Below are 25464 nucleotides of genomic sequence, written 5' to 3'. Positions count from 1 at the left end.
GAAACAGAAGAGAACTAGAAGTAGAGACGGATCCTCAAAACGGGGCACAATTGCTGCAATTTAAAACTTTAATGGATGAAGAGTGGCTTCTTCTGGATGAGTAAAGAAAATGGTTTCTTGAGATGGATTCTACTCCTGGTGAAGACCGTTGAAAGGACAACAAAGAACTTAGGATATCTATATATAAAGTTACTTGATAAAGCGGCAGCAAGGTTTGAAAGGATTGACTCCAATTTTGAAAGCTCTAGTGTGGTGTAAAATGTTATCAAACAGCACTGAGACTGAGTGCTACCAAGAAACTGTTCATGAAAAGGAGAGTCAACTGATGCAGCAAACTTCAATGCTGTCTTATTTTAAGAAATTGCCTCAGCCATCCCAACTCAACAACCACTACTCTGGTCAGTCAGCACCTAAAAACAAGGCAAGACCCTCCACCAGCAAAAAGATTATGATCTGCTAAAGGCTCAGATGTATATTTTTAAGCAACAAAGTGTTTTTTAAACTGAGCACGCACAATTGGTTTTTCAGACATCATGTTATCACATAATTGTTAATAATAGGCTACAGTAGAGTGTAAACATAACTTTTATACGCACCAGGAAACTAAAAATTCCTGTGAACCAATTTAGGCAATATTTGCTTTATTACAGCAGTCTGGAAGTGAACCCACAATATCTCCAAGGTATGCTTGTAAACACAAAAATACAAAAATCTAGACAAATTATAATCAAACTGTCAAAACCCAAAGACAAAGAATCCTGAAAGAAGCAAGAAGAAAAACTTATTTTATAAAAAGGAACCTCAATAAAACTATCGGATTTCTTCTCAGAGACCTTGGAGACCAGAAGTGGGTGGGTTGATTTAGTTAAAGTGCATAAAGGAAAAAAAAAAAAAAAACAACACACAGTTTGTTGAGGATTTTGTATCTAGCAAATCTAGCAAGAAATAAGGGAACATTTACTCAACTAGGGAATAGAAGGAAATTATCTCAATATAATAAAGTTCATTAATGAAAAGATCACAGCTAGCATCATACTCAATGGTAAAAAAGAGAAACCTGTTCCTCTAACATTAGTAGTAAGACAAGGATACCTACTTTAGCCACTTCTTCACAACACAGTAATTGAGTCCTAGCCACAGCAATCAAGCAAAATAAAGAAATAAAAACCATCCAACTTAGGAAGAAAGAAATAATATCGCTTTTCACAGATGACGTGATCCTATATGTGGAAAACTCTAAACATAACACACACACACACAAAAAATGTTCGAACTAATAAGCAAATACAGCAAAACTAATAGAATATAAAACCAAAATTTAAAAATAAGTTGCATTTCTATACAGTAACTGAAAAATCCAGAAAGGAAATTAAGAAAAAAATTCCATTTACACTATCATTAAAAAGAATAAAATACTACGGAATGAACTTAAACAAGGAAGTAAAAGACTTGTATACTGGAAACTACAAAACACTGCTGAAAGAACAGTTGACACAAATAAATGGAAATACATCTCATATTTATGGGCCTGAAGACTTAATATGTTAAAATATTTATACTATCCCAAGTGATTTTTTACCGAAACAAGGGAAACCACCCACAAATTCATATGGAATCTTAACCCCCAAATAGCCAAAATAAATTTAAGAAAGAAGAAAAATGCTAGAGGTTTTTTCACATGTCCTAATTGCAAAGTGTATGACAAAGCTCCAGTAACTAAAACAGTATGGTACCAGCATAAAGACATATAGACCAATGGAACAGAGAGCCCAGAAATGCACTAGTACTTACGGCCGAATGATTTTCAACAGGGGTAGAAAGACTACACAGTGTGGAAACAAATGGTGCTTGGAAAACCAAATACCTAAAGACAAAAGGATAAGGATGGACCCTTATTTTATACCACACACAAAAAGTAACTCAAAATGGATTAAAGATCTAAACATAAGATCTGAAGCTATAAAAGTCCTAAAAGAAAATACAGGGGGAAAATTTCACAACACTGGGTCTAGCAATGATTTCTTGGATACGACACCAAAAGCACAAGCAATTAAACCAAAAACAGTCAAATGGACTACATCAAACCTACAAAACTTTGGCATAGCAAAGAAAACAATAAAAACAATGAAAAAGAGTGGAACAGGAAATGAAATTTTTCATTGAAAAAATGGGCAAAGGACTTGAACAGACATTTCTCTAAAGAAGACATACAAATGTCTAACAGGAATATAAAAAGATGTTCAACGTAACCAATCATCAGAGAAATGCAAATCTAAACTCCAAGATACCATCTCACAACCATTAGGATGGCCACTATCAAAAATACAGAAAACAGTTAAGTATTGCAAGGATGTGGATAAACAAGAACCCTTTAAGCACTGTTGGTAAGAGTGTGAAATGGGTGCAACTGCAATAGAAAACAGCAGGGAAGTTCCTTAAATAATTAAAAATAGAACTATCATGATTTAGCAATCTTGCTTCTGTATATAAAGAGAAGGCTGGAAATAGATATACCTGCACACCCATGTTCACTACAGCATTATTCACAATAGTCAAAGAGGTAGAAGCAACTTAAATGTGTACTGATGGATGAATGGATAAATAAAATGTGCATATACATACAATGGAAAATTACTCATCCTTATAAAAAGAAGGAAATCCTGTCATACACTAAGACATGGATGAACCATCCAGTAATTCCACTTCTAGATATATATCTCAAAGAATTAAATGCAGGGACTCAAACAATATTTGCAAACCACTGTTCATAGCAATGTTAATTAACAGCCAAAAGATGGCAATAACCTAAATGACCACTGAAAGATGAATGCATAAGCAAACAATGTGGTCTATTTACAAAAGAATACTATTTAGCATTAAAATAATGAAAAAATGAAATTCTGGCACATGCTATAACATGAACCTTAAAAAGATGCTAACTGAAACAAGTCAGACACAAAGGGACAGTATTGAATGATTTCTTTTATACGAAGTGTTTGCTGCTAAGTCACTTCAGTCGTGTCTGACTCTGTGCAACCCCATAGACAGCAGCCCACCAGGCTCCCCCATCCCTGGGATTCTCCAAGCAAGAACACTGGAGTGGGTTGCCATTTCCTTCTCCAATGTATGAAAGTGAAAAGTGAAAGTGAAGTCGCTCAGTCGTGTCCGACTCTTTGCGACCCCATGGACTGCAGCCTACCAGGCTCCTCCGTCCATGGGATTTTCCAGGCAAAAGTACTGGAGTGGGGTGCCATTGCCTTCTCCAATACGAAGTGTTTAGAATAGTCAAATTCATAGACAGAAAGTAGAATGGTAGTTACCAAGGGCTTGGGGGAGGGGAGAGTGAGGAGTTACTGGTTAACGAGTGAATTTCAGTTAGGGACGATGGAAAAGTTCTAGAGATGTATGGTGGGGATGTATGAGAACATGAACATACTTAATGACATTAAATTATACATCTCAGAAGAGTTAAAATGGTCAATTTTATGTTATATATATTTTACCACATTACAAAAAAATTCTAAAATAAGTAAATAAAAGTGAATTCATTGACAAGAGAAGCCTTGTCTTTTCCTGAGACTACAAAGAAATTTCTTCAATAGAAACTCATAAAGAGGAAACATTTTAAAATGCAAGTTCTTCATTTTAAAGTAAAATGGGTAACAGATAAAGAGCATAACACAGGTTAATAAAAAAAATTCCATAAGGAATCAAAAGAGGTTTAAAACCTTTTGACTGTCTGATATAACTCCAAAATGAATTTAAGTATTTAGATAATAGGCCAGATTAAATATCCTTAGGCAATCTTATATAAGCAATTACTGAAACCAAGCTTTTGATAAAAGCTGTACAGGAGGATTTGAGGTTGCCCTGTGGCTAGTACATGGTATTTAGAAAGCTCATACTAGATAAAGGACTTATTGTAGAATAAAAAGATCTATAAGTTAACAACAACTTAATTTTTTAAGTAGGCAACATATTTCACCAAAGAAGGTAAATGAACAGCTAAAGAACATATGAAAAGATCCTCAATACCATTAGCCCCAAAGAGATACCACTTCAATCACCATATTAGCTATAATACCATGTTTTAAAAAGATGAACAATTAACAAGGGTTGGTGAGGATATAACCTTATCAGGAACCCTCACACACTGAAGTCCAGAATATAAAATAATGCAGTCACTTTGGAAAACAACTTGGCAACTTCTTAAAATAGTTAAAACAAAAATTTACCATATAACCCAGCAACCCAGGCATCTAAGAAGAGTGAAAACATTATGTCCACACAAAGACTTGCATGCTAATGTTCAGAGCAGCATTTTTTTTCACAGCCCCAAATGGGAAACAACCCACATGTCCTTCAACTGGTGAATGTACAAAACATGGCACATCCATCCAATCAGCTATTAAATAAAAAGGATTAAAATACTGATATGCTACAATACACATGAATTTGGAAAATAACATAGATGAACTTAGATACAAGTTAATGAACAACTAAAAAAGACCACATATGATTACATGTATATAAAATGTTCAGAAAAGGCAACTCTACAGAGACAGAGAGTAGACTGAGTAGTGGTTACCTGGGATCAGGGTGGGAATGAGATTACTGCAAATGGGTGTGAGGGATCTTATTAAGGTGCTAAAATGTTCTAAAAACAGACTGTGTTGCCAACTGTACAGTTCACTGAATTTGTTAAAACTCACTGAATTATACACTTGAATGACTTCCCCAATATGCAATTTATATCTCAACTATAAAAAAACCCCAAAAACAGGTTTATGTTCTAGACTCCCAACTGGTACAGATATAAAGCATCCTCTTATGGATGCTGGGGAAAGTAACAAGTAAACATCCTGGAACAAGCCTCTTCTCAAGATTTTTACATATTTAATTCTCTCTATAGATTGTATCTTTCCAGAAAACAAATCAGGATTTTCATCTTTTCACAAAAAAAATTTCAACCGGGGTGAATAACTCTGATAAGCCATATTCCTTCCATGTCTAGAATGTCTCTGGCTGGTCCGTTTAGAAGTAACTATACAGACCAATTTATCACTCAGCAATAGTTGAGCTACCCTGGGGAAGGAGACAAGGAAGAAACCAAACCCATTATCCAGAGGTAGCACTGCAAACTAAACCCATTAAATCCCAGCAAATATTGCTGAATCTCAGATGACCATTAAGCATGTCTTCACTTCCATAACCTGAAAGTTTACCCGTTTCGTTCTTAAGAGCTGCCTCAAATTTCAACTTTAGGAACTCTGCACCATGTGGTCATTGGGGCTGCTTCAGGATCCTACAACTTGAGACCCAAATCTAACTGACCCAGGATTTTCAGTTCCTTTTTCACAGTTAAAGATTACTATTCAGATTCCACCATTAATATTTTTAAAGAATAACCCACTAACATCTATTCCTTTCAGGTCTGATTTCATAAAGGAAAACTTGATTGAAAATTTATTCTGTATCATTTTTACATTCTTTTCCTGAATTTTACTACAAAATCTCTTTAGGTTTTAGGATAGGTACTCTCCAGGTGGTAGGAGATCATAATATCAGCTTCTTACAGGGGGCAAGTCAGGTTACATGAATGACAGAACTTTGCAAGGAGAATAGATTCCCCCTCTAAAGGTGGCAGCCAATACCCCAAACCAGTTGATTACCCCACAGAAATATGGGTCCATTGTTGTCAGCCCAGTAACTTTTCAAGACAAATTTCTTTTTGGTATGAAATTTCCTAATTTTTAAATAGCGACAACTACGTACACATGTGCACATACACACACCATGCAGACCAACTAAGACACATCAAAGGGCCCAATCTTAGCTTGTGACCTTTGCCACACAAAAATGTTTACACTCTGATTACAGGAAACTGTACTTACTATAGACAAACTTTTAAAAATAGAACTCTATCTTGCAAAAGACAATCCATCCAAAATACCTGTTTTCAGTACCCGTTTCCCAACCCCCTCCCAGTCCCTTGTCTGTTTTCCTAGGACAGTTACACTCTCACGGCTGAGACAGCCTGGAATATGCCATTTAATTTCCCAGTCCTCAGGGCCAACATCCAGAGCAAACACGGGGGTTGGGGTGCTTTGTCCAATCAAGACATTCCCTGATGGCAAACTTGTTTGACCTCTACTGACTTGATCCATGCATAGCTTTTGAGCAGTTCCAGCATCAAATATTTTACAAGCATACTGCATTCTCACTATGCCAGAAGTTCAGTAGTTTAAATGAGTTATTTTCTATTACACTAGAGAAACTGGAAATGCCAATGAATCAAAAATGTTTTAACTTATTACCACAGCTTCAGAGGTTATCAGAGGTAGAAAAAGAAGGAAGAGAGGGAGGGAGGGAGTGAAAGAAACCTCAGAAATCATTAGTCCCACTCCTTCATTTTACCAGTAAAGAAATGAAAATTCAGAAAGGTCAAATGATTTGTCCAAGGTTATACAGTGAGTTAGTCGGCAAACTGGGACAGAACTCAAGTTACCTGACTGCAGTAAGGTCCTCTTTCTGTAACACTACATGGCAGTAGAAGGGGAGGCTAGGAGAGAAAGAAGTCTGAAAAAAACAGGTTAGTAAGGTGGGTCCCCTGCACCCCTCCCCTGATTTTTATATTCACATTTGGCCTTTTAGGATTATTCCACATGCTAGTTTCTCCTCTTTCCACAGACTTTATCAACCCTTCGTCACTTTCTACCAAAAGTTGACATCCTTGCAAAGAAGGGTAAATGACAAAACGATACTTTTCCTAGCCGCCAACCCACCAAAGCTACAGCTACTAATCAACGCTGCGGCAGTATACACCCCAGGTTTTTAATAAGGGACCACTGTGACTAAATTTCCTACTAATCAATACGGTGGTAGTTTACACCCTAGGTTTTTAATGAGGGAGAACTGTGTAAACCCACACCCCGCACCTTACTATATTTCCAAGAATTATTCTGCAGAGTGAAATCCCCGATGCCTGATGAGGCCAGAATTACTTTTGAATGTCTTCTCGCACTCATTGCATTCATACTCCCTCCTTCCAGTATGAATTTTCAGGTGTTCTACAAGGATTGAGCTCCGGCTAAAGGTTGCCCCACAGTAGTTACATTCATAGGGTTTCTCTCCAGTATGAATCCGATGATGTTCATTGAGAGATGAACTCTGACTGAAGGATTTTCCACAGTCCTTACATTTATAAGGCTTGACACCCGTGTGAATTCTCTGATGACGGCTGAGGAGTGAATGGGTAGGGAAGGCTTTCTCACACTGGGTACACTTGTAGGGTTTTTCTCCCGAATGAAGCCTCTGATGATAAATTACAGATGTAAAATGGCTAAAAGTCATCCCACAATCATTACACAAATATGGTTTTTCTCCAGTGTGAATCCTCTGATGTCGGGTAAGGCAAGAATTCTGTCTGAAGGCTTTCCCACACTCACCACATTTATAGGGTTTCTCTCCGGTATGAATTCTCTGATGTTTGGAAAGGGATGAGCTGTGACTGAAGGATTTTCCACAGTTGTTACATGTGTAGGGTTTTTCTCCAGTGTGAATTCGCTGATGCTGAATAAGAGATGAACTGTCACTGAAGGGCCTCCCACAGTCTTTACATTTATAGGGTTTTTCACCAGTGTGAACTCTCTGATGTTTAATGAGGTGGGCGCTTAGGGTAAAGGATTTCCCACAGTCATCACACTTGAAGGGCTTCTCTCCACTGTGAGTTCGGTGGTGTGGCGTGAGAGATGAGCTGTCACTGAAGGCTTTTCCACACTCATTGCACATGTAGGGTTTCTCCCCAGTGTGAATTCTCCTATGCTTGGTCAGTGAGGCGCTATAGCCAAAGGCTTTTCCACATTTGCTGCATTTATGGGTTCCTTCTCCAGTCTCAGTTCCCTCATCTTTATCTATGGATGTATCTTGACCTAAATCTTTCACACATTTTTCACACGTAGAGGAGTTTTTCTTACTGAGGGATGAGCTTTGAGTAAAGGCTACTCCACAATTACTACACTTCTGAGACTTCTCCCCCGCACGGCTTTTCTGATGTTTCTGATGTTCAGTCCGAGAAGAAGAGTGACTTAAGGCTTTCCTGCCTTCGTTACATTTCCTTGGCTTTTCACCACTGTGTTCTTTGCGGTTCGGAACAAGGTCTGAATGAAAACTAAAGGGTTTCTTGCCTTCATTGTACCTCCGAGATTTCTTCCTTAAGTAGACTCTCAGATGTTTAATTAGATCTGAAGGTGGTTTGAAGCTACTTCCAAAGGGACTCCTTTCTGGGTCAAATTCTTCACCCTTACTGCCTCTCCCATGAGTTTTCTTCTGTGTGATTTGTCCTTGTGAATGTTCCCTATTGCTACAACCATCCTCGAATCTGCCATAATGTTTCCAGGATTCTCCCACAGAGTCACAATCGCCACTCATTAGATACCTTTCTATTATTTTATCTAAAGTCGATTCTTCCATAAGAACATCTTGACTTCCACCAGATTCCTTCAATCCACCACCAAGTTCACACTCTGAAAGAAATAACAAACAGTATTTCTTGTTTGCAATAAAGAAAGCTACTGCATTTGGGACTAGGAACAGAGACAACAGAAACTGTAAGAAACAGGGCCTGGAAAATTTTCAGAGTCTCATAAAGCAAGGAAGGGAAAAGTGACATGGGGAAACTGGGGGAACTGAGAGTTTAGGAAATATACTGAGGAAGATGACAGGTTTGTGCTTTATAGTTAGAGATCCAAGTTCTCACCCTTGTTTCAAATTTCTGTAATAGGTTCAAACTTACTCTCCTTACATCAATTTATTCTCTTTCCAAATAGTAATATGATAGTGCAAGTGTTTACTGAATAATTACCAAATGCCAGAAAGTGAAGAGGAACTAAAAAGCCTCTTGATGAAAGTGAGAGGAGAGTGAAAAAGTTGGCTTAAAGCTCAACATTCAGGAAATGAAGATCATGGCATCCGGTCTCATCACTTCATGGGAAATAGATGGGGAAACAGTGGAAACAGTGTCAGACTTTATTTTGGGGGAGCTCCAAAATCACTGCAGATGGTGACTGCAGCCATGAAATTAAAAGACGCTTACCCCTTGGAAGAAAAGTTATGACCAACCTAGATAGCATATTCAAAAGCAGAGACATTACTTTGCCAATTAAGGTCCATCTAGTCAAGGCTATGGTTTTTCCTGTGGTCATGTATGGATGTGAGAGTTGGACTGTGAAGAAGGCTGAGCGCCGAAGAATTGATGCTTTTGAACTGTGGTGTTGGAGAAGACTCTTGAGAGTCCCTTGGACTGTAAGGAGATCCAACCAGTCCATTCTGAAGGAGATCAGCCCTGGGATTTCTTTGGAAGGAATGATGCTAAAGCTGAAACTCCAGTACTTTGGCCACCTCATGCAAAGAGTTGACTCGTTGGAAAAGACTCTGATGCTGGGAGGGACTGGGGGCAGGAGAAGGGGATGACAGAGGATGAGATGGCTAGACGGCATCACTGACTCGATGGACGTGAGTCTGAGTAAACTCTGGGAGTTGGTGATGGACAGGGAGGCCTGGTGTGCTGCAATTCATGGGGTCGCAAACAGTCGGACACGACTGAGCGACTGAACTGAACTGAACCAAATGCCAGGTCCCATACCAAGCAATTTACTTGAATGTCACTTAATTTTCACAATAACCCTATGAAGTAGGACCTGTCATCATCCCTGGTTTATAGATATGACAACTAATCACACAGAGTGAATATAATTAGCTTACCCAAGGTCACATGTAAGTGCTAGAGCCACCTAGTCTGACATCAAAGCCCACTCTTTTGATCCCATCCCTATACCACACTTCCTCTCCTCAAAGCAGCGTAATACCACTAAGTTTATAGACAATGTTAATCACATCACAAACATGCAACACCACCTATGTTAGACTTTCAAAGTTTACCACCCATCTGGCCCTACCAACCTTGTTGTTTAGTTCCTAAGTTGTGTCTAACTCTTTTGCATCCCATGCACTATGCTCCTCTGTCCATGGGATTTTCCAGGCAAGAATAATGAAATGGGTTTCCATTTCCTTCTCCAGGAGATCTTCTCGATCCAGGAACCACGGATTCCTTACCACTGAGCCACCAGGCCCCTACCAACCTTGCAGATACTCTAACCAAGCATCTATTTATTGTCCATGACAGGACTGCATTCTCAGTTCTGTTTTCTAAGTCTTAATGCTTCAGACTGCCTAGAATTCAACCCTGGTGCACCTTCACTACCACAAATATAAAAATCTGGTAAGGCCTAGGGTTCAAGTCCCAGAGTCTCTAACGCCATACTCTCAAGGTGTGTGCCCCTCTCTGAATCTTCAGTTCAGTTCACTTGCTCAGTTGTATCTGACTCTGTGACCCCTGAACTGCAGCACAAAAGGCTTCCCTGTCCATCACCAACTCCCAAAGCTTGCTCCAACTCATGTCCACAGAGTTGGTGATGCCATCTAACCACCTCATCCTCTGTGGTCCCCTTCTCCTCCTGTCTTCAATCTTTCCCAGCATCAGCGTCTTTTTCAAATGAGTCAATTCTTTGCATCAGGTGGCCAAAGTATTGGAGTTTCAGCTTCAGCATCGGCCCTTTCAATGAGTATTCAGGACTGATTTCCTTTAGGATGGACTGGTTGGATCTCCTTGCTGTCCAAGGGACTCTCAAGAGTGTTCTCCAACACCACAGTCCAAAAGCATCAATTCTTCAGTGCTCAGCTTTATGGCCCAACTCTCACATCCATATATGACTACTGGACAAACCAAAGCTTTGAGTATACAGACCTTTGTCAGTAAAGTAATGTCTCTGCTTTTTAATATGCTGTCTAGGTTGGTCATAACTTTCCTCCCAAGGAGCAAGCATCTTTTAATTTCATGGCTGCAGTCACCATCTGCAATGATTTTGGAGCCCAAGAAAATAAGGTCTGAACCTTGAATTCCTTTATTAAGTCCTTTACTTATCATTCATCTTAGCTCTTTTTTATGTTTTCTTTCATCTTGGCTCTTAATCATGAGCTTACAGTATCACTTTCGTAAGATTGATTTTTAACCAGACAACTATAAAATAACAAAACGCTGGACAGCTCTGAAGATGGCATGTTGGTCTCAGTTGCCAACATGCCATCCAGACTAAGGAAGATCTGGAAACTTAAGGGCCACATGAACCACAGGCACAGCAAACACTGGAAACCTCCTGGAGGCCGGGGTAACACTGGTGGCATGTGTCACCACAGGATCAATTTTGACAAATATCACCCAGGTAATGTTGGGCTTCCCTGGTGGCTCAGACAGGAAAGAATCTGCCTGCAATGTGGAAGACCCAGGTTTGATCCCTGGGCTGGGAAGACCACCTGGAGAAAGAAATGGCTACCCACTTCAGTATTCTTGCCAGAAGAATTCCATGGATAGAGGAGCCTGGTGGGCTACAGTCCACGGGGTAGCAAAGAGTCAGACACAACTAAAAGACAAATGTTACACTACACTAATTTTGGGAAAGTTGGTATGAGGCATTACCACTTAGCAAGGAACCAGAGGTTTTGCCCAAATGTCAACCTGGATAAACTCAGTGAGTGAGTTGATATGGTAAATGCTGCCCCCAAAATTGGAGTTGCTCCTCTCCTGATGTGGTACACTGGGGCTATTATATTGAATTTTGGGGAAGAGAAAGCTCCCAAAACAGCCCATCCCACTGAAGGCCAAATTCTTTAGCAGAAGAGCTGAGGAGAAGATTAAGGGTGCTGTCCTGGTAGCTTGACACTACGTGGATGGAGGTTCATTAAGTGCTAACGAGTGCTTTTCAAAAAAAAATGAAGAAAATAAAATACAAAATCCTATTACCTGGAAGTTAGCCATTATTAAAAATTCTGATTTTTTCTAGAAATTTTCTACATATTTTAGGATAGAAAATCTATGCGTATAATATGTAGTTACTTTTTTCATAATTCTTTCCCATCTCATTGGTTAATTCTTCTTCTAGATAATTATAATGAGTTATATAATAATCCATAATATCAATGTTACTAATTATTTCTGTATGGAATGTTTATCTAATGATTAATATTTCCTCAGAAGTGAGTCATAAAAGTGACTGAACTGAAGGGTAGAAAAGTTCTATCACCAGACAATACATGATTAAAAGTACTTGATTACTCATCGCTGGTCAAATGCTTTTTTCTCTAAACCTTTGCAAATTTGATTCATAATAAATAGTGTTTTTTAAATGTAACTTACATTGCTGACCAGTGACTTGGAACATTTTTTTCATGTTCATAGCTATTTAAAGTTTCTTTCTGTCAGTTACTCTGGTCAGCTATCTGTTGAAGTTCTTTGCTTATTTTTTCTAACAGACTCACGGTTCCTTACTGATCTGCATGAGCTTTTTATAAATCATGGCTATTGATTATGGCTTTGTCTGTCAAAAACTTTTTCACCAGTAAGTTATAAATGACTTTTCATCGGGTCCCATCACATCATGGCAAATAGATGGGGAAACAGTGGAAACAATGGTTGACTTTTATTTTGGGGGGCTCCAAAATCACTGCAGATGGTGACTGCAGCCATGAAATTAAGACACTTACTCCTTAGAAGGAAAGTTATGACCAACCTAGACAGCATATTAAAAAGCAGAGACATTACTTTGTCAACAAAGGTCTGTCTAGTCAAGGCTATGGTTTTTCCAGTAGTCATGTACGGATGTGAGAGTTGGACTATAAAGAAAGGTGAGTGCCAAAGAATTGATGCTTTTGAACTGTGGTGTTGGAGAAGACTCTTTGAGAGTCCCTTGGACTGCAAGGAGATCCAACCAGTCCATCCGAAGGGAGATCAGTCCTGGGTGTTCACTGGAAGGACTGATGTTGAAGCTGAAACTCCAATACTTTGGCCACCTGATGTGAAGGGGTGAGTCACTAGAAAAGATGAGAGCTGATGCTGGGAAAAGATTGAGAGCAGGAGGAGAAGGGGACAAACGGGGGATGAGATGGTTGTATGGCATCACCGACTCAGTGGACATTAGTTTGGGTAAACTCTGGGAGTCGGTGATGGACAGGGAGGCCTGGCATGCAGTTCATGGGGTTGCAAAGAGACATGACTGAGCAACTGAACTGAACTGAAATAAACTGCACATCTAAATGATACTTCTTTTACATAAGCAGCTTGGGAGGAGAGGCATGTATTTATACCAATGCTGCTAAATTTTACTCAGAACAGTTTTAGATTCCATTTTCAAAACTACTCTCCCAGATGTTACTTAAACATAGGAAGACAACTGCTTTCCTTTATTCGTGTAATTACACTGTAAATAGCCAAGAGGTTGACTTAAATGAAGGGCTAATTGTGGAGAGGGTACTGTCAGTCTATGAGCCCAACGACCCCAGCAGGTACACGGCTCTGGCCCAAGGTCTGGTCCTGGAGGCCCAGGGCACCCCCTGCACCTGGGACTGTGGTTGGCATCTCCCCAACAACAAGATGGCTTCTAGGGATGACATCTTAAGTCTCCATCATCTTCCTGTGAGGGTCAGGCAGTTACTCCTGAGGGGTTCAGCCCTAAACCTCCCTCCACTATCCCAGTTTCTCCATGCATACGTCTCTCCCAACCCAAATTCTAAAGCTGTTTTCCTGACCTTCTTTACTGGCAATTTAACTGAAGAAGGGGGGCTTCTCTGATAGCTGAGTTGGTAAAGAATCTGCCTGCAATGCAGGAGACCCCAGTTCTATTCCTGGGTCAGGCAGATCCACTGGAGAAAGGCTAGGCTACCCACTCCAGTATTCCTGGGCCTCCCTTGTGGTTCAGCTGATAAAAGAATCCACCTGCAATGTGGGAGACCTGGGTTCGATCCCTGGGCTGGAAAGATCCCCTGGAGAAGAGAAAGACTACCCACTCCAGTATTCTGGCCTGGAGAATTCCATGGATATACAGTCCATGGGCTCACAGAGTCGGACACAACTGAGCAACTTTCACTTTCATTGTAACTGAAGAAGCGGTGCCAGTTAGATCCAAAATTACAGCTCATGGCAAATTAAAAAAAAAAAGATGATGGACTAGAGAAAAGTGTTGAAGAAGGCTCTTGAGAGTCCCTTGGACTGCAAGGAGATAAAACCAATCAATCCAAAAGGAAATAAACCCTAAATATTCATTGGAAGGACTGATGCTGAAGCTCCAATACTTTGGCCACCTGATGCAAAGAGCCAACTCATTGGAAAAGACCCTGATGCTGGGGAAGATTAAAGGCAGGAGGAAAAGAGGACAGAGGAAGAGACGGTTGGATGAAAAGATATGAGTCTGAGCAAGCTCCAAGAGATGGTGATGGACAGAGAAGTTTGGCATGCTGCAGTCCGCGGGGTAGCAGAATCGGACAGGAATGAGCAACTGAACAACAAAAAGCATAGTAAATTATTGTTTCTTCTTAAACTAAAGTATTGATATATAGTGAAAGTGTAAGCATTAGTCACTCAGTTGTGTCTTACTCTGAGACCCCATGGACTGCAGCCCACCGAGCTTCTTTGTCCATGGAATTCTCCAGGCAAAAATACTGGAGTGGGTAGAGTCCCTCCTCGAGGGGATCTTCCTGATGCTGGGATCATACCTGGGTCCCCTGCATTGTATGTGTAGATTCTTTACTGTCTGAGCCACTGATGTATAAATAATCATTTATTATAATTTTAAAAAATCTAGTGAAGATTTATTATTAAAGTTTAAGAAAGAGAAGAATAAAGAAAAAATGTAATTCCTCAAAGATAACCAGTATTAACATGCTGCTGCTGCTGCTGCTGCTAAGTCGCTTCAGTAGTGTCCGACTCTGTGCGACCCCATAGATGGCAGTCCACCAGACTCCCCCGTCCCTGGGATTCTCCAGGCAAGAACACTTGAGTGGGTTTCCATTTCCTCCTCCAATGCATGAAAGTGAAAAGTGAAAGTGAAGTCACTCGGTTGTATCCGACTCTTAGCGACCCCATGGACTGCAGCCCACCAGGCTCCTCCGTCCATGGGATTTTCCAGGCAAGAGTACTGGAGTGGGGTGCCACTGCCTTCTCCAAGTATTAACATGAATGCTCTCCAAATATTAATAGTAAAAACCCATATCTATACATTTAGACATACATATATATGTGCATTTTTTTCTTCTTTTAACAAAACTGGATTATACTAAACATGCTGTCCACTGGATGAATTCCTACTTATTCTTCAAGATTCAATTGTTAATTATCCCCTTGCTCCTATATTTTCCCATTGCTCCTTATACATGCCATCATTATAGTGTACATCCCATTATAAACACATTTTGTCCTGATTTCTGTATCTATAGCATCCATGGAAATTTGCCCTTCAAATCTCCTCTGGGGCACTTGATAGCCCCTGTTGATGCTCACTGACTCCACCACAGCATCACACCAAGGCCACTTCACTAGAAGTGCTCCCAGTCAATGACAAGAATGGCAATTACACTTGGGCCCATTTCTGTGAGGCGTACGACTCTGCTAGATGACTTTGTTAGGGAGGTTCATTTTTGGCTTTACTAAAATCTTTTCAACCTGCACTTCAATCTAAGACTCTTCCTACTCAGCCTTCCTTCCTTCCCTCTCCCGTCACAGGTATCAGACCTGCATCACCTTCATAGCAATCCCAGCCTCTTCCAGTACGTGGAATTATTCCCCCCAGTAAGTCTCTGATGGGGCCAATCTTGGCATCCTTCTCAGAGGACCCAAACTGAGTGTCTCTCCTATTAAAATGAATATTCCAGGAAGGCAAGGCAGAAATTTTCATCATGTATATTAGCACCTAGTCCACCCAACATTTCACAACCTCTTTCAAATGACTTGGTAGGGAACTGTTTCAATGTCCTTCTCTACTTTTAACCAACTCACCTGGTCTACAGCCTTTGGAGACTTCTTTTTGCAGCAGCCGTGGTAGTCCAGCCCACTTTAGCTGAGAAACCAAATCTAACTTGGAAACTGGAAAGCCTGTTCAGAGAAAATAGAAAATGTCTTTTTTTGTCTAGAACAAAGACATTCCAACATTCATAGCCTTTAGTTCTTCAGGGAAGAGAAGAAGTTGTCAAAAGTAGACTTCAGCACTGGAATTTGAGGAGAAAATTGGGGAAGGTATGGCCTTGATGACAGCAAAATGATGCTCAACATTTTCAGTTCAATGGAGCAAAGACTTTTTTTTTAGAAAACACTATATAAAAGTACATTTTTAGGACCCATTTTAAGGTTTAGGCATATGACTCCCATAAACTCAGCCAAAACCTTTAATAGCACTTATCTTCCAATGTTAGTGGACAAAAAGATACTCAGTTTAGACACTAAATCATGAAGAGAAGATGTCTTTACCCAGAAATTCTAGGCTCCTATAGTTCTCCAGCAGTACTTCCTTATATATCTCCTTCTGAGAAGGCTCCAGTTTCCTCCACTCTCCTCTGGAAAAGGTGACAGCCACATCTTTGAGTGTCATGGATTCCTAGAACACCAAAGACAGCCTGTGTGCATTGTGTTACTCCCAAACAGATCCTAAGAATTCAGAAAAGCAATAGATGTGATGGTTTTCAAGTCTTTAAGAATTTGCAAGCAAACTACAAGGTAGCTATTATACGACCATAACAAGTGATATAGAACAAGATTATGATACAATCCCCTCCTTTTCCATTCAGTCCTTGGTGTGAAATGCTATACAAGGATTCTCTGGAATGACTAACATTGATCAAATTTGCCCTAACATGCTGATTTCTAGAATTAACAGAAAATATTAAATGAAGAACACAAATTACATTTCCCAGTCCCAAAATCTGCAGAATCAATGTAAGTTCTCTAAGCTTTAAATTAAACATGGAAAAGTAACATCACTGACTACATTCCAAATTATAATTTCCAGTTGATTCTGAAAAGTTGCTGAATGAAAAGATGTCGGGATTCTTGGCCTCTGGAAAGAATTCAATCCAGGGCCAGAGATGAGGCTTGATCGCTCAGAGCTTTTGTGTAATAAAGTTTTATTAAAGTATAAAGGAGATAGAGAAAGCTTCTGACATAGGCATCAGAAGGGGGCAGAAAGAGTACCCCTCTGCTAGTCTTCAGCTGGATGTTATACAGTCACTGCTGCTGCTGCTGCTGCTGCTAAGTCGCTTCAGTCGTGTCCAACTCTGTGCAACCCCATAGATGGCCTCCTACCAGGCTCCTCTGTCCCTGGGATTCTCCAGGCAAGAACATTGGAGTGGGTTGCCGTTTCCTTCTCCAATGCTAGCAGTCTGTTAATGAAAGAAAGGAATGTCTTAAAACTTAGAATGGCACCAGGCCCCTATCCATAAGATGCATTTTGGGGTAATCTTGGCACCAGATGATTCATCCCGGCCCATAAAACAACTGACTTGAATCTTGCAGAAGGGTACATTACCATACAAATAGTTTCGTTTACATAGATTAGGGGAACAATATCTGAGTATAACTTACTGGTCAGGTAGGTTCTGAGCCATTAGGCAGAACCGACTTGAAGACAGAGTCTGGGGTAAATGTATAGTACATTAATACAGCTTAAGACAACATTTTCATAAGAAAAATGCATTGGTTAGAACAATAGACTGGTTCCAAATAGGAAAAGGAGTACGTCAAGGCTGTATATTGTCACCCTGCTTATTTAACTTATATGCAGAGTACATCATGAGAAACGCTGGACTGGAAGAAACACAAGCTGGAATCAAGATTGCCGGGAGAAATATCAATAACCTCAGATATGCAGATGACACCACCCTTATGGCAGAAAGTGAAGAGGAACTAAAAAGCCTGTTGATGAAAGTGAAAGCGGAGAGTGAAAAAGTTGGCTTAAAGCTCAACATTCAGAAAACGAAGATCATGGCATCCGGTCCCATCAATTCATGGGAAATAGACGGGGAAACAGTGGAAACAGTGTCAGACTTTATTTTAGGGGGCTCCAAAATCACTGTAGATGGCGACTGCAGCCATGAAATTAAAAGATGCTTACTCCTTGGAAGAAAAGTTATGACCAACTTAGATAGCATATTCAAAATCAGGGACATTACTTTGCCAACTAAGGTCCGTCTAGTCAAGGCTATGGTTTTTCCTGTGGTCATGTATGGATGTGAGAGTTGGGACTGTGAAGAAGGCTGAGCACTGAAGAATTGATGCGTTTGAACTGTGGTGTTGGAGAAGACTCCTGAGAGTCCCTTGGACTGCAAGGAGATCCAACCTGTCCATTCTGAAGGAGATCAACCCTGGGATTTCTTTGGAGGGAATGACGCTAAAGCTGAAACTCCAGTACTTTGGCCCACCTCATGCGAAGAGTTGACTCACTGGCAAAGACTCTGATGCTGGGAGGGATTGGGGGCAGTAGGAGAAGGGGACAACCGAGGATGGGATGGCTGGATGGCATCACAGACTCGATGGACGTGAGTCTGAGTGAACTCCGGGAGATGGTGATGGACAGGAAGGCCTGGTGTGCTGCGATTCATGGGGTCGCAAAGAGTCGGACACGACTGAGCAACTGAACTGAACTGAACTGAACTCAAGGTTTGAAAATAGTTAACTTCAGGTGAAACCAGGTGTCATTATGGCAACACAGTATTTTAAGAGAAACCTCCTTTTAAATTTGTATAGAGAAGGAAAAAAATATCGCCAGTTTGTTTCCTCCTGCCTCTTAAGAGATAAAAATGTCTGACACTTGCACCCTATTTCCTCCATTTGGAGACCCCTGGCCTTCCTGCCTGTTACCCTCTCAATTCTAAGTAGCAATTACTTTCTATCACAATCAAACAAGGATCTGTGTTCAATAACATACACTTAGAATTACTCTAAATTATAAACAAGCACAATTAATCACTATAATACACTTTTCATAGCATCCTCTATAGCAAGACATTTTGAGAGGCAGTACAGCAGAGTGGCTATTAGCACTTGTAGTAGCTTTCCTGTGGCTGCTGTAACAAATTACCGTAACTCTGGTGGCTTAAGAAAACAGAAATTTATTTTCCCAAATTCTGGAGACCAGAAGTCTGAAATCCAGATGTTGGTGGAACTGGGCCCTCTGAGGGAGAATCCATTCCTTGCCTCTTCCAAGTTCCTCAGTTGCCAGCATTCCACGGTGTTCCTTGGTTTGCAGCCTTATCATTCTCATCTTCACATCGCTTTGTCCTGTTCCTGTGTTCAAACTCTAAGTACACTTTAATGTCACTGAGGGCCCACCCATACAATCCAGAATAATGTCCTCATATGACCAATCCTTATTTTATCACATCTGCAAAGACCTCTCCTCCAGGTAAAGTAACATTCTCAGGTTCCAGAGACAAGGAAGTGGATATACATCAGGGAGATATGTCCCTGATACATGTCCACTCAGAGCCATTACCTGGTAATCAGAGCTATTACCAGGCTACTGCTGCTGCTGCTAAGTCACTTCAGTCGTGTCCGACTCTGTGCGACCTCTTAGACGGCAGCCCACCAGGCTCCCCCGTCCCTGGGATTCTCCAGGCAGGAACACTGGAGTGGGTTGCCATTTCCTTCTCCAATGCATGAAGGTGAAAAGTGAAAGTGTAAGTCGCTCAGTAGTGTCCGACTCTTGGCGACCCCATGGACTGCAGCCTACCAGGCTCCTCTGCCCATGGGATTTTCCAGGCAAGAGTACTGGAGTGGGGTGCCACTGCCTACTCCAACCAGGCTACTAGAGCACTATTACTTACCACTGCAAATAAGATTTTTTTTTTCCTGAAAATTACTGGTATATAGAAAACATTGATTTGTAATCAGCTACTTTTCTCAGCCACTAAATGGGTTTCAGTACATGTTCAGTTGATTCTCTGAGGTTTTCCAAAAAGACGACATTATCTGTAAATAATATACATCTTCTTCCATATCCATACTTACCTCACTTGTTTCTTATCACACTGGATTGGCTAAAATATTCAGAAAATACTCATTAATACAGTAAGGTGAGACATCCTCATCTTTTTAATGGTATTGTGAGGACTGCTTTTTATTTTGCAACACTATCCAGATGATTTTTTGGGTCATGTTCAGGAAATATAATTCTATTTCCACCTGACCAGTCTTATGAAGAATAATTGCTGGATTTTAGTAAATAATTTTGAGCTTATTAGAGTCAGACTTATGACCAATTCTGATAACTGAAGTAAAATAGCATTTGAAGAATGAGCCCTAAGAATGTGAAGACTGAGAGGAAAAGGAGATGGTCTGAATTAGTCTAGTGTCTTTATAACACCCAGGAGGAGCTCAGAGATCATTTACTTAAAAATGAAAGGTCTGTAGCCATATATGGTAATATATATTAAGTAGACTTACTGTGACGGTCATTTCACAATATACACAAATATCAAACCATTACATTATATACCTGAAACTAACACAATGCTGGGTGTCAACTAGACCTCAATTTAAAAATTAACTTAAGAATGAAAATTTATGTTTAAAAAAAGAAAAAGAATGAAAACCAGTGAAAGGAAGCTTACCTGGGACTCAGTATTTGGAAGAATAGAAACTGTTTTATCTTCTTCAAGGTTCTCCTCTTGGGAAATAACAGAATCTTGAGAGACTGGTTCTAGGAAGGGGAAAAAAAGCAATTCAGCCTTTCAAATGGGCTCCTCAGACTAAAAATTATTATATTTGTCACTCTGGAGAAAAAGATCAGATTAAACAAAGGAAAAGTTTTTCCTACACTCTCTTAATACACAGAGGACAGCCACACATACATTTTCATACTGAAACCCAAGCTTTCCCCTACTACCGTCTAAAATATTCTTTCAATTCTTAGGCTCACAAAATCTGATTTCCCTCATTCCATTTACCTACTACTTTAATGTATTTACTTTTCATAATAATCTTTATGAGATATATTAAGGTGGAACATCATATGTGTAATATCATAGAGTAATTTGCTTCTTTCATTTTGGACAAAAGTCCCTTACTGAATGAAAACACTCTTTTGGGGAGTTTACTGTCATATCTTGAGGTGATCTCCCCCATTTCCCCCCTTCACCTATTAATCTCACCTTCCTTTTCTTCAAGCACTTGGGTCAAATCCTCTACTAGGGTCACCACTTCCTCACTACTCTCAGGATGTTGTGATTTGACCCAAATCCTGATCTCCCCAGGCAAGATGGTCAGGAACTGCTCAAACACCAAAAGCTCTAGAATCTGTTCTTTCGTGTGGATGTCTGGTCTCAGCCACTGAACACAAAGCTCCCAGAGCTGATTCAGAGTTTTTCTGGGTCCAGCCTCTTCAGAGTAACAAAACCACCTGAACCTCTGTCTGAAAGACTCTGGGTCAGCAGTGTCTCTTCTCATGAGAGATTCTGGATTCCCGGGAGTCTCCGTCCTAAGGCCCTTGTTCTGTTCACTTGAGACCAGAGTGTGAGGATCTGGGGAGACAGCTGTCATCTTGTTTAGGCTACTCCTGCTTGCAGTATGTATCACCAACAGAAATCCAGTCTCCTTTAGACTGCGAATGTCAGCACAGTCCACCAACAGGCACTCTCCAGCAAAATACCAAGTGTTCCAAGGATCCACTTTATGGTCCTGCAGAAACCATCAAGAAACATAAGAGATAAATTAAGTGAAACAAATTGTGAATCCTAAAACACATTGTTCTTGATTTGGTTCTGTTATACACACACACACACACACACGTTCTCAGAGGCAAAAGGAAACAGTTTCTTCAGATACTCATCAGCAAAACATATCAGAAAAGGCTCACTGCTACAAGAGGCTCCAAACTGACTCCACTCCTGCCCTCTCTTGGTGAATGGCCACACAGTTCCCCACCAGTTGCTCCACTCAAAAACCTGATTTCATATTTGACCCTCAAATTTCTCACACAATCAATAACCAAGTGCTGGTGGCTTTATTTCCTAAGAACCTCTCCATTCTCTCCTACTGAAATTACCTAAGAACAGCCTCATTCAATTTCAGTCTTACACTGAAGCCTAAGGATTTCTTCTAATATGCAAAATATGGTCTTGTAATTCCCCAACTGTCTCAACACAAAATTCAAACGCAAAAGTCACGCATGATGATCTTGAAACCCTGTCCTCATGACCTCACCTTCAGCTGCAGCCGCCCCTGATGGACACTGCAGCCATAAAGAGTTATCTCTCCATTTCCAGCAACTCTATCCCCTTCCGCCTTTGCACTAGAGCCATTCATTCCCTCCCCTTGGAATGCTGCCATTTTTTCCCCTACCAAACTTGCTCCTTCTTTAAAACCCGACTCCACTGCCACCTCTTGTATAAGGCTTTCTCTGATCCCCAAGTACTCTTCTGCGCAGTCTGCCCTGTGTTGCATGCGTTCTCATTCCACAAATAACTGACCATCTACAATGATCTGGAACCAGGGACTATGGATTCAGACGTGAACGGGTCAGACGGGACCCCCACCCTCACAAAGCACTCAAGAAATGACAATAGTCTTAGATGTCTTAGATGGGCTACACTGCGACAAGTGAGGACACTCTCCTCCACCTACATCAATTACCCACCTCCGAGGGGCACAGAGTGCCGCGCACACTATGCATGACGTCATTTATTCCTCTGCCAAATATTAAGCGCCCACCACGTACCTAGAGCCGCTCTGGACACCTGGGACTCTGCAGTGGTTAAGACACTCGTTCCGATCTCCAAGAGTTTACAATAAAGGCTCCGTGAAAATGTGACGCAGGCAGAAGGAAGTTCTCAAAAGAGGAGGGGGGGGGGATTTGCCCCACGGGGTGAGTTAGGCAACGTCTGAAGACGTTTCGGTTATCACGACTGGGGAGAAGGGATGCTGCTGGTACCTAATGAGTGGAGCCGGGGATGCTGCTAAACATTCCGCAATACTCGGTACAGCCCCCCTTACCCTCACGCACACACAATAACTTTTCCCGCCCAAAATACCAAAGTAGAGAAGTTGCAAGACCGTGGGCTCAGGGAAGGGATGAAGGAAAGCTCCATCCAGGAGCGCGCTTATCTCCCCAGAAGCTGCAATGTTGGGAGTGCACAGTGAGACTGCCCTCGGCCCCCACCCCGCCCCAGATACGCCCTCAGAACTGGCAACCTTGCCTCGGCCCCCAAACTAGAGGCCAGGGGCAACCGCTACCTGCGTCAAGACCCGCAGCCAGGACCAACGCCACCGCAATGAGCTTCTAGAAACTGGTCCTGCAGGAGCTGCGCGCGCAAGGCGGCGGGGAGCTGAATGCGCCTGCGCAGGGGCGCAGAACTACGATTCCCGGGATGCGCTTGTCCAGCTTTGCGAAAGGTCTGTGGTTTCCATAGGCTCCCACCCCGGCCTGTTGCGCATGGTCTTTGGGAAGTGCTGGTGGTCTCAGCTGCGGAATTATTGCTGCGCCAGAGGCCTAAAGGCCTAGAGTCATCTCAGGTTTTCAGATCTATGATGTTCTGTTTCCTTGGTAACCTCAAAGCATCCTTCTTCTCTTCCTTCCTCACCCTTCCCTGAAATCCAGGCTGCAAAACCCCCACTGCAGAAGCATATTAACAACGCATTCAATACAAGTCATAATGCCGCAACTTGAATTAAATGTCAAATGTATTACTTTTACACCTGCCACCATGACTGTCCAATCCGCCATCATGCCTCGCCTGGATTATTGCAATGGCGTCTTGATTTCACTTTTCTTCTTTTGTCTCTTCACACTGCAACCAGAGAGATGCTTAAAATACGAAAACAGCTTATGAACTTCCTCTGCTGAAAACCCTGAAAAGGTTTCCCATTTCACCCAGGGTAGAAATTCTAATTTCTGGCCACTGATAAACTCCCTGACCTCTTCCTCTACTTGTGTGTTGTCACAGTGACTGCCTGGCTATCCCTCTCCCTCCAACCTGCCTGGTACTTACGGCTGACTTGCCACCTGCCTAGATATCTTGTATGGCTCACGTTCTCACCCTTTCATATGTTCTCAATGAAGCCTTGGGTCAGGAAGATCCCCTGGAGGAGGAAATGGCAACCCACTCCAGTAATTTTGTGGGGAGAATTCTATGAACAGGGAAGCCCGGCATGTTGCAATCCAGGGGGTAGTAAAGAGCAGGACACGACTGAGCGACTGAACAACAACAAGAACAACAGAGTAGAGCAATTTTATGTGTTTCCATACCTGGAACCTAGAGCCTAGATAACAAGAATCATCACATGTACTCTGAATATAGCTCCTTTCATCTATATTAGGTCTCTGAGATTTATCATTATTGTTGCCTGTGGTTACAAATCAATGAAAACCATTTATTTTCATTGCTGTCTAGTATTCCCCTATGACCTTTTATGTACACTACAGTTTCCTGTTTTCACAGTTCCTTGCCCAGCTTCCAGGCCATATCTTATACGGAAGTGAGGAGGAAGTTTGTGTGTGTGAAGGGGTGAGTCTGTTGGATTTTTCTGCTTCCTCTAAAATCACCCCACGTTAAAGAAACTAAAAAGCCATGGTCCTGCCTGCTCGTCTCCATCTCTGGGTTCCCAAGGCAGCCTTCAAGGTATCTCCTTAGGATTCTGGGGATCTCTGAGCTCCTGCAGCTGTGAGCTGCCTCAGGGATATTAAGACCTTGTTTCCAGGTGCCTATGGCCCTGGCTCAGCTGGGGGTCCAAGGATTCAAGAGCCAGAAGAGGCCATGATTTCCTGTGTAGGAATGCTGACTATTGCCTGAAAAGAAAAAAAAAGAAAGCTCTCCTGCCTAACCACACGTACTTAAAAAATTAAATATAGACTTACTATCAGTTCATTCACTTCAGTCGCTCACTAGCATCCGACTCTTTTGACCCAGCATACCCCATTCCTAGGTATTTACTCACCAGAAATGAAAACATATGCCCACAAAAAGAGCTGTATGGGAATGCTTATGGCCACTTTATTAATGCATATGCCCCAAACTGGAAACTATTCAAATGTGTGGCAACTAGTGAACAAATTGTCTTACATTCACATAATGAAATACTACTCAGTAACAAAAAGGAGTGAACTGCTGAAATATACAGCAGTATAACTGAATCTCAAAAGCTATAAGTGAGAGATGCCAGACAAAAAAACAGTACATACAACGTATGAGTCCATTTACATGCCATTCTAGAGAGACAGAGCTATAGGGACAGAAATGAAATCAGTGGTTGCCAGTTACCAGGAGTGGAAGGAAGGGACTCAGGGAACTCGTTGGAGTGATAGAAATACTCTATCGCTTGATTATGCTGGCCATTACATAATTGTGTATGCCTGTCAGCTTATATGGGCTTCCCTGGTGGCTCAGATGGCAAAAAATTCGCCTACAATGCAGGGGACCTGGGTTCAATCCCTGGATGGGGAAGATCTCCGGGAGAAGGGAATGACACCCAGTCCAATATTCTTTCCTGGGAAATCCCATGGACAGAAGAGCGTGGCCATTATATAAATAGACTTGTACCCCTTAAATATGTAAATTTTATTATGAGTGAATTATACCTCAATATAAATGAAAGCA

General features: G+C 41.3%; 1 protein-coding gene and 1 pseudogene across 1 annotated transcript; one reads left to right on the top strand and one right to left on the bottom strand.

The window, feature by feature from the left end:
- Positions 1 to 4268: 4268 nt before the first annotated feature.
- ZNF483 (zinc finger protein 483) lies at positions 4269 to 23594 on the bottom strand. Its single transcript, XM_040238311.1, has 7 exons — positions 23559 to 23594; positions 23105 to 23206; positions 21025 to 21550; positions 20485 to 20573; positions 16349 to 16475; positions 15881 to 15976; positions 4269 to 8525 (listed from the first exon to the last, which is right to left on the bottom strand). Exons 1-7 carry the CDS (start codon positions 23592 to 23594, stop codon positions 6958 to 6960), a joined length of 2544 nt encoding a protein of 847 aa, XP_040094245.1. The 3' UTR covers positions 4269 to 6957.
- On the top strand, positions 11138 to 11774 carry LOC120864962 (annotated as a pseudogene).
- Positions 23595 to 25464: the final 1870 nt, after the last annotated feature.

The sequence above is a fragment of the Oryx dammah genome, unplaced genomic scaffold (assembly GCF_014754425.2).
Source record: "Oryx dammah isolate SB20612 unplaced genomic scaffold, SCBI_Odam_1.1 HiC_scaffold_1, whole genome shotgun sequence".
In the NCBI taxonomy this organism is placed as follows: Eukaryota; Metazoa; Chordata; class Mammalia; order Artiodactyla; family Bovidae; genus Oryx; species Oryx dammah.
Note: the sequence above shows the minus strand (reverse complement) of the source record. Positions and strands in the feature narration are given on the sequence as shown.

Coding starts and splice junctions, on each gene's coding strand:
- ZNF483 (XM_040238311.1), bottom strand. CDS start 23,594: ATGGCGGATTGGACAGTCATGGTGGCAGGTGTAAAA. Junction 23,207..23,558: donor TCATGGTGGCAGGTGTAAAA/GTAATACATTTG, acceptor GCCCCTGCGCAG/GCGCATTCAGCTCCCCGCCG. Junction 15,977..16,348: donor TAGGAGCCTAGAATTTCTGG/GTAAAGACATCT, acceptor TTCTCTGAACAG/GCTTTCCAGTTTCCAAGTTA.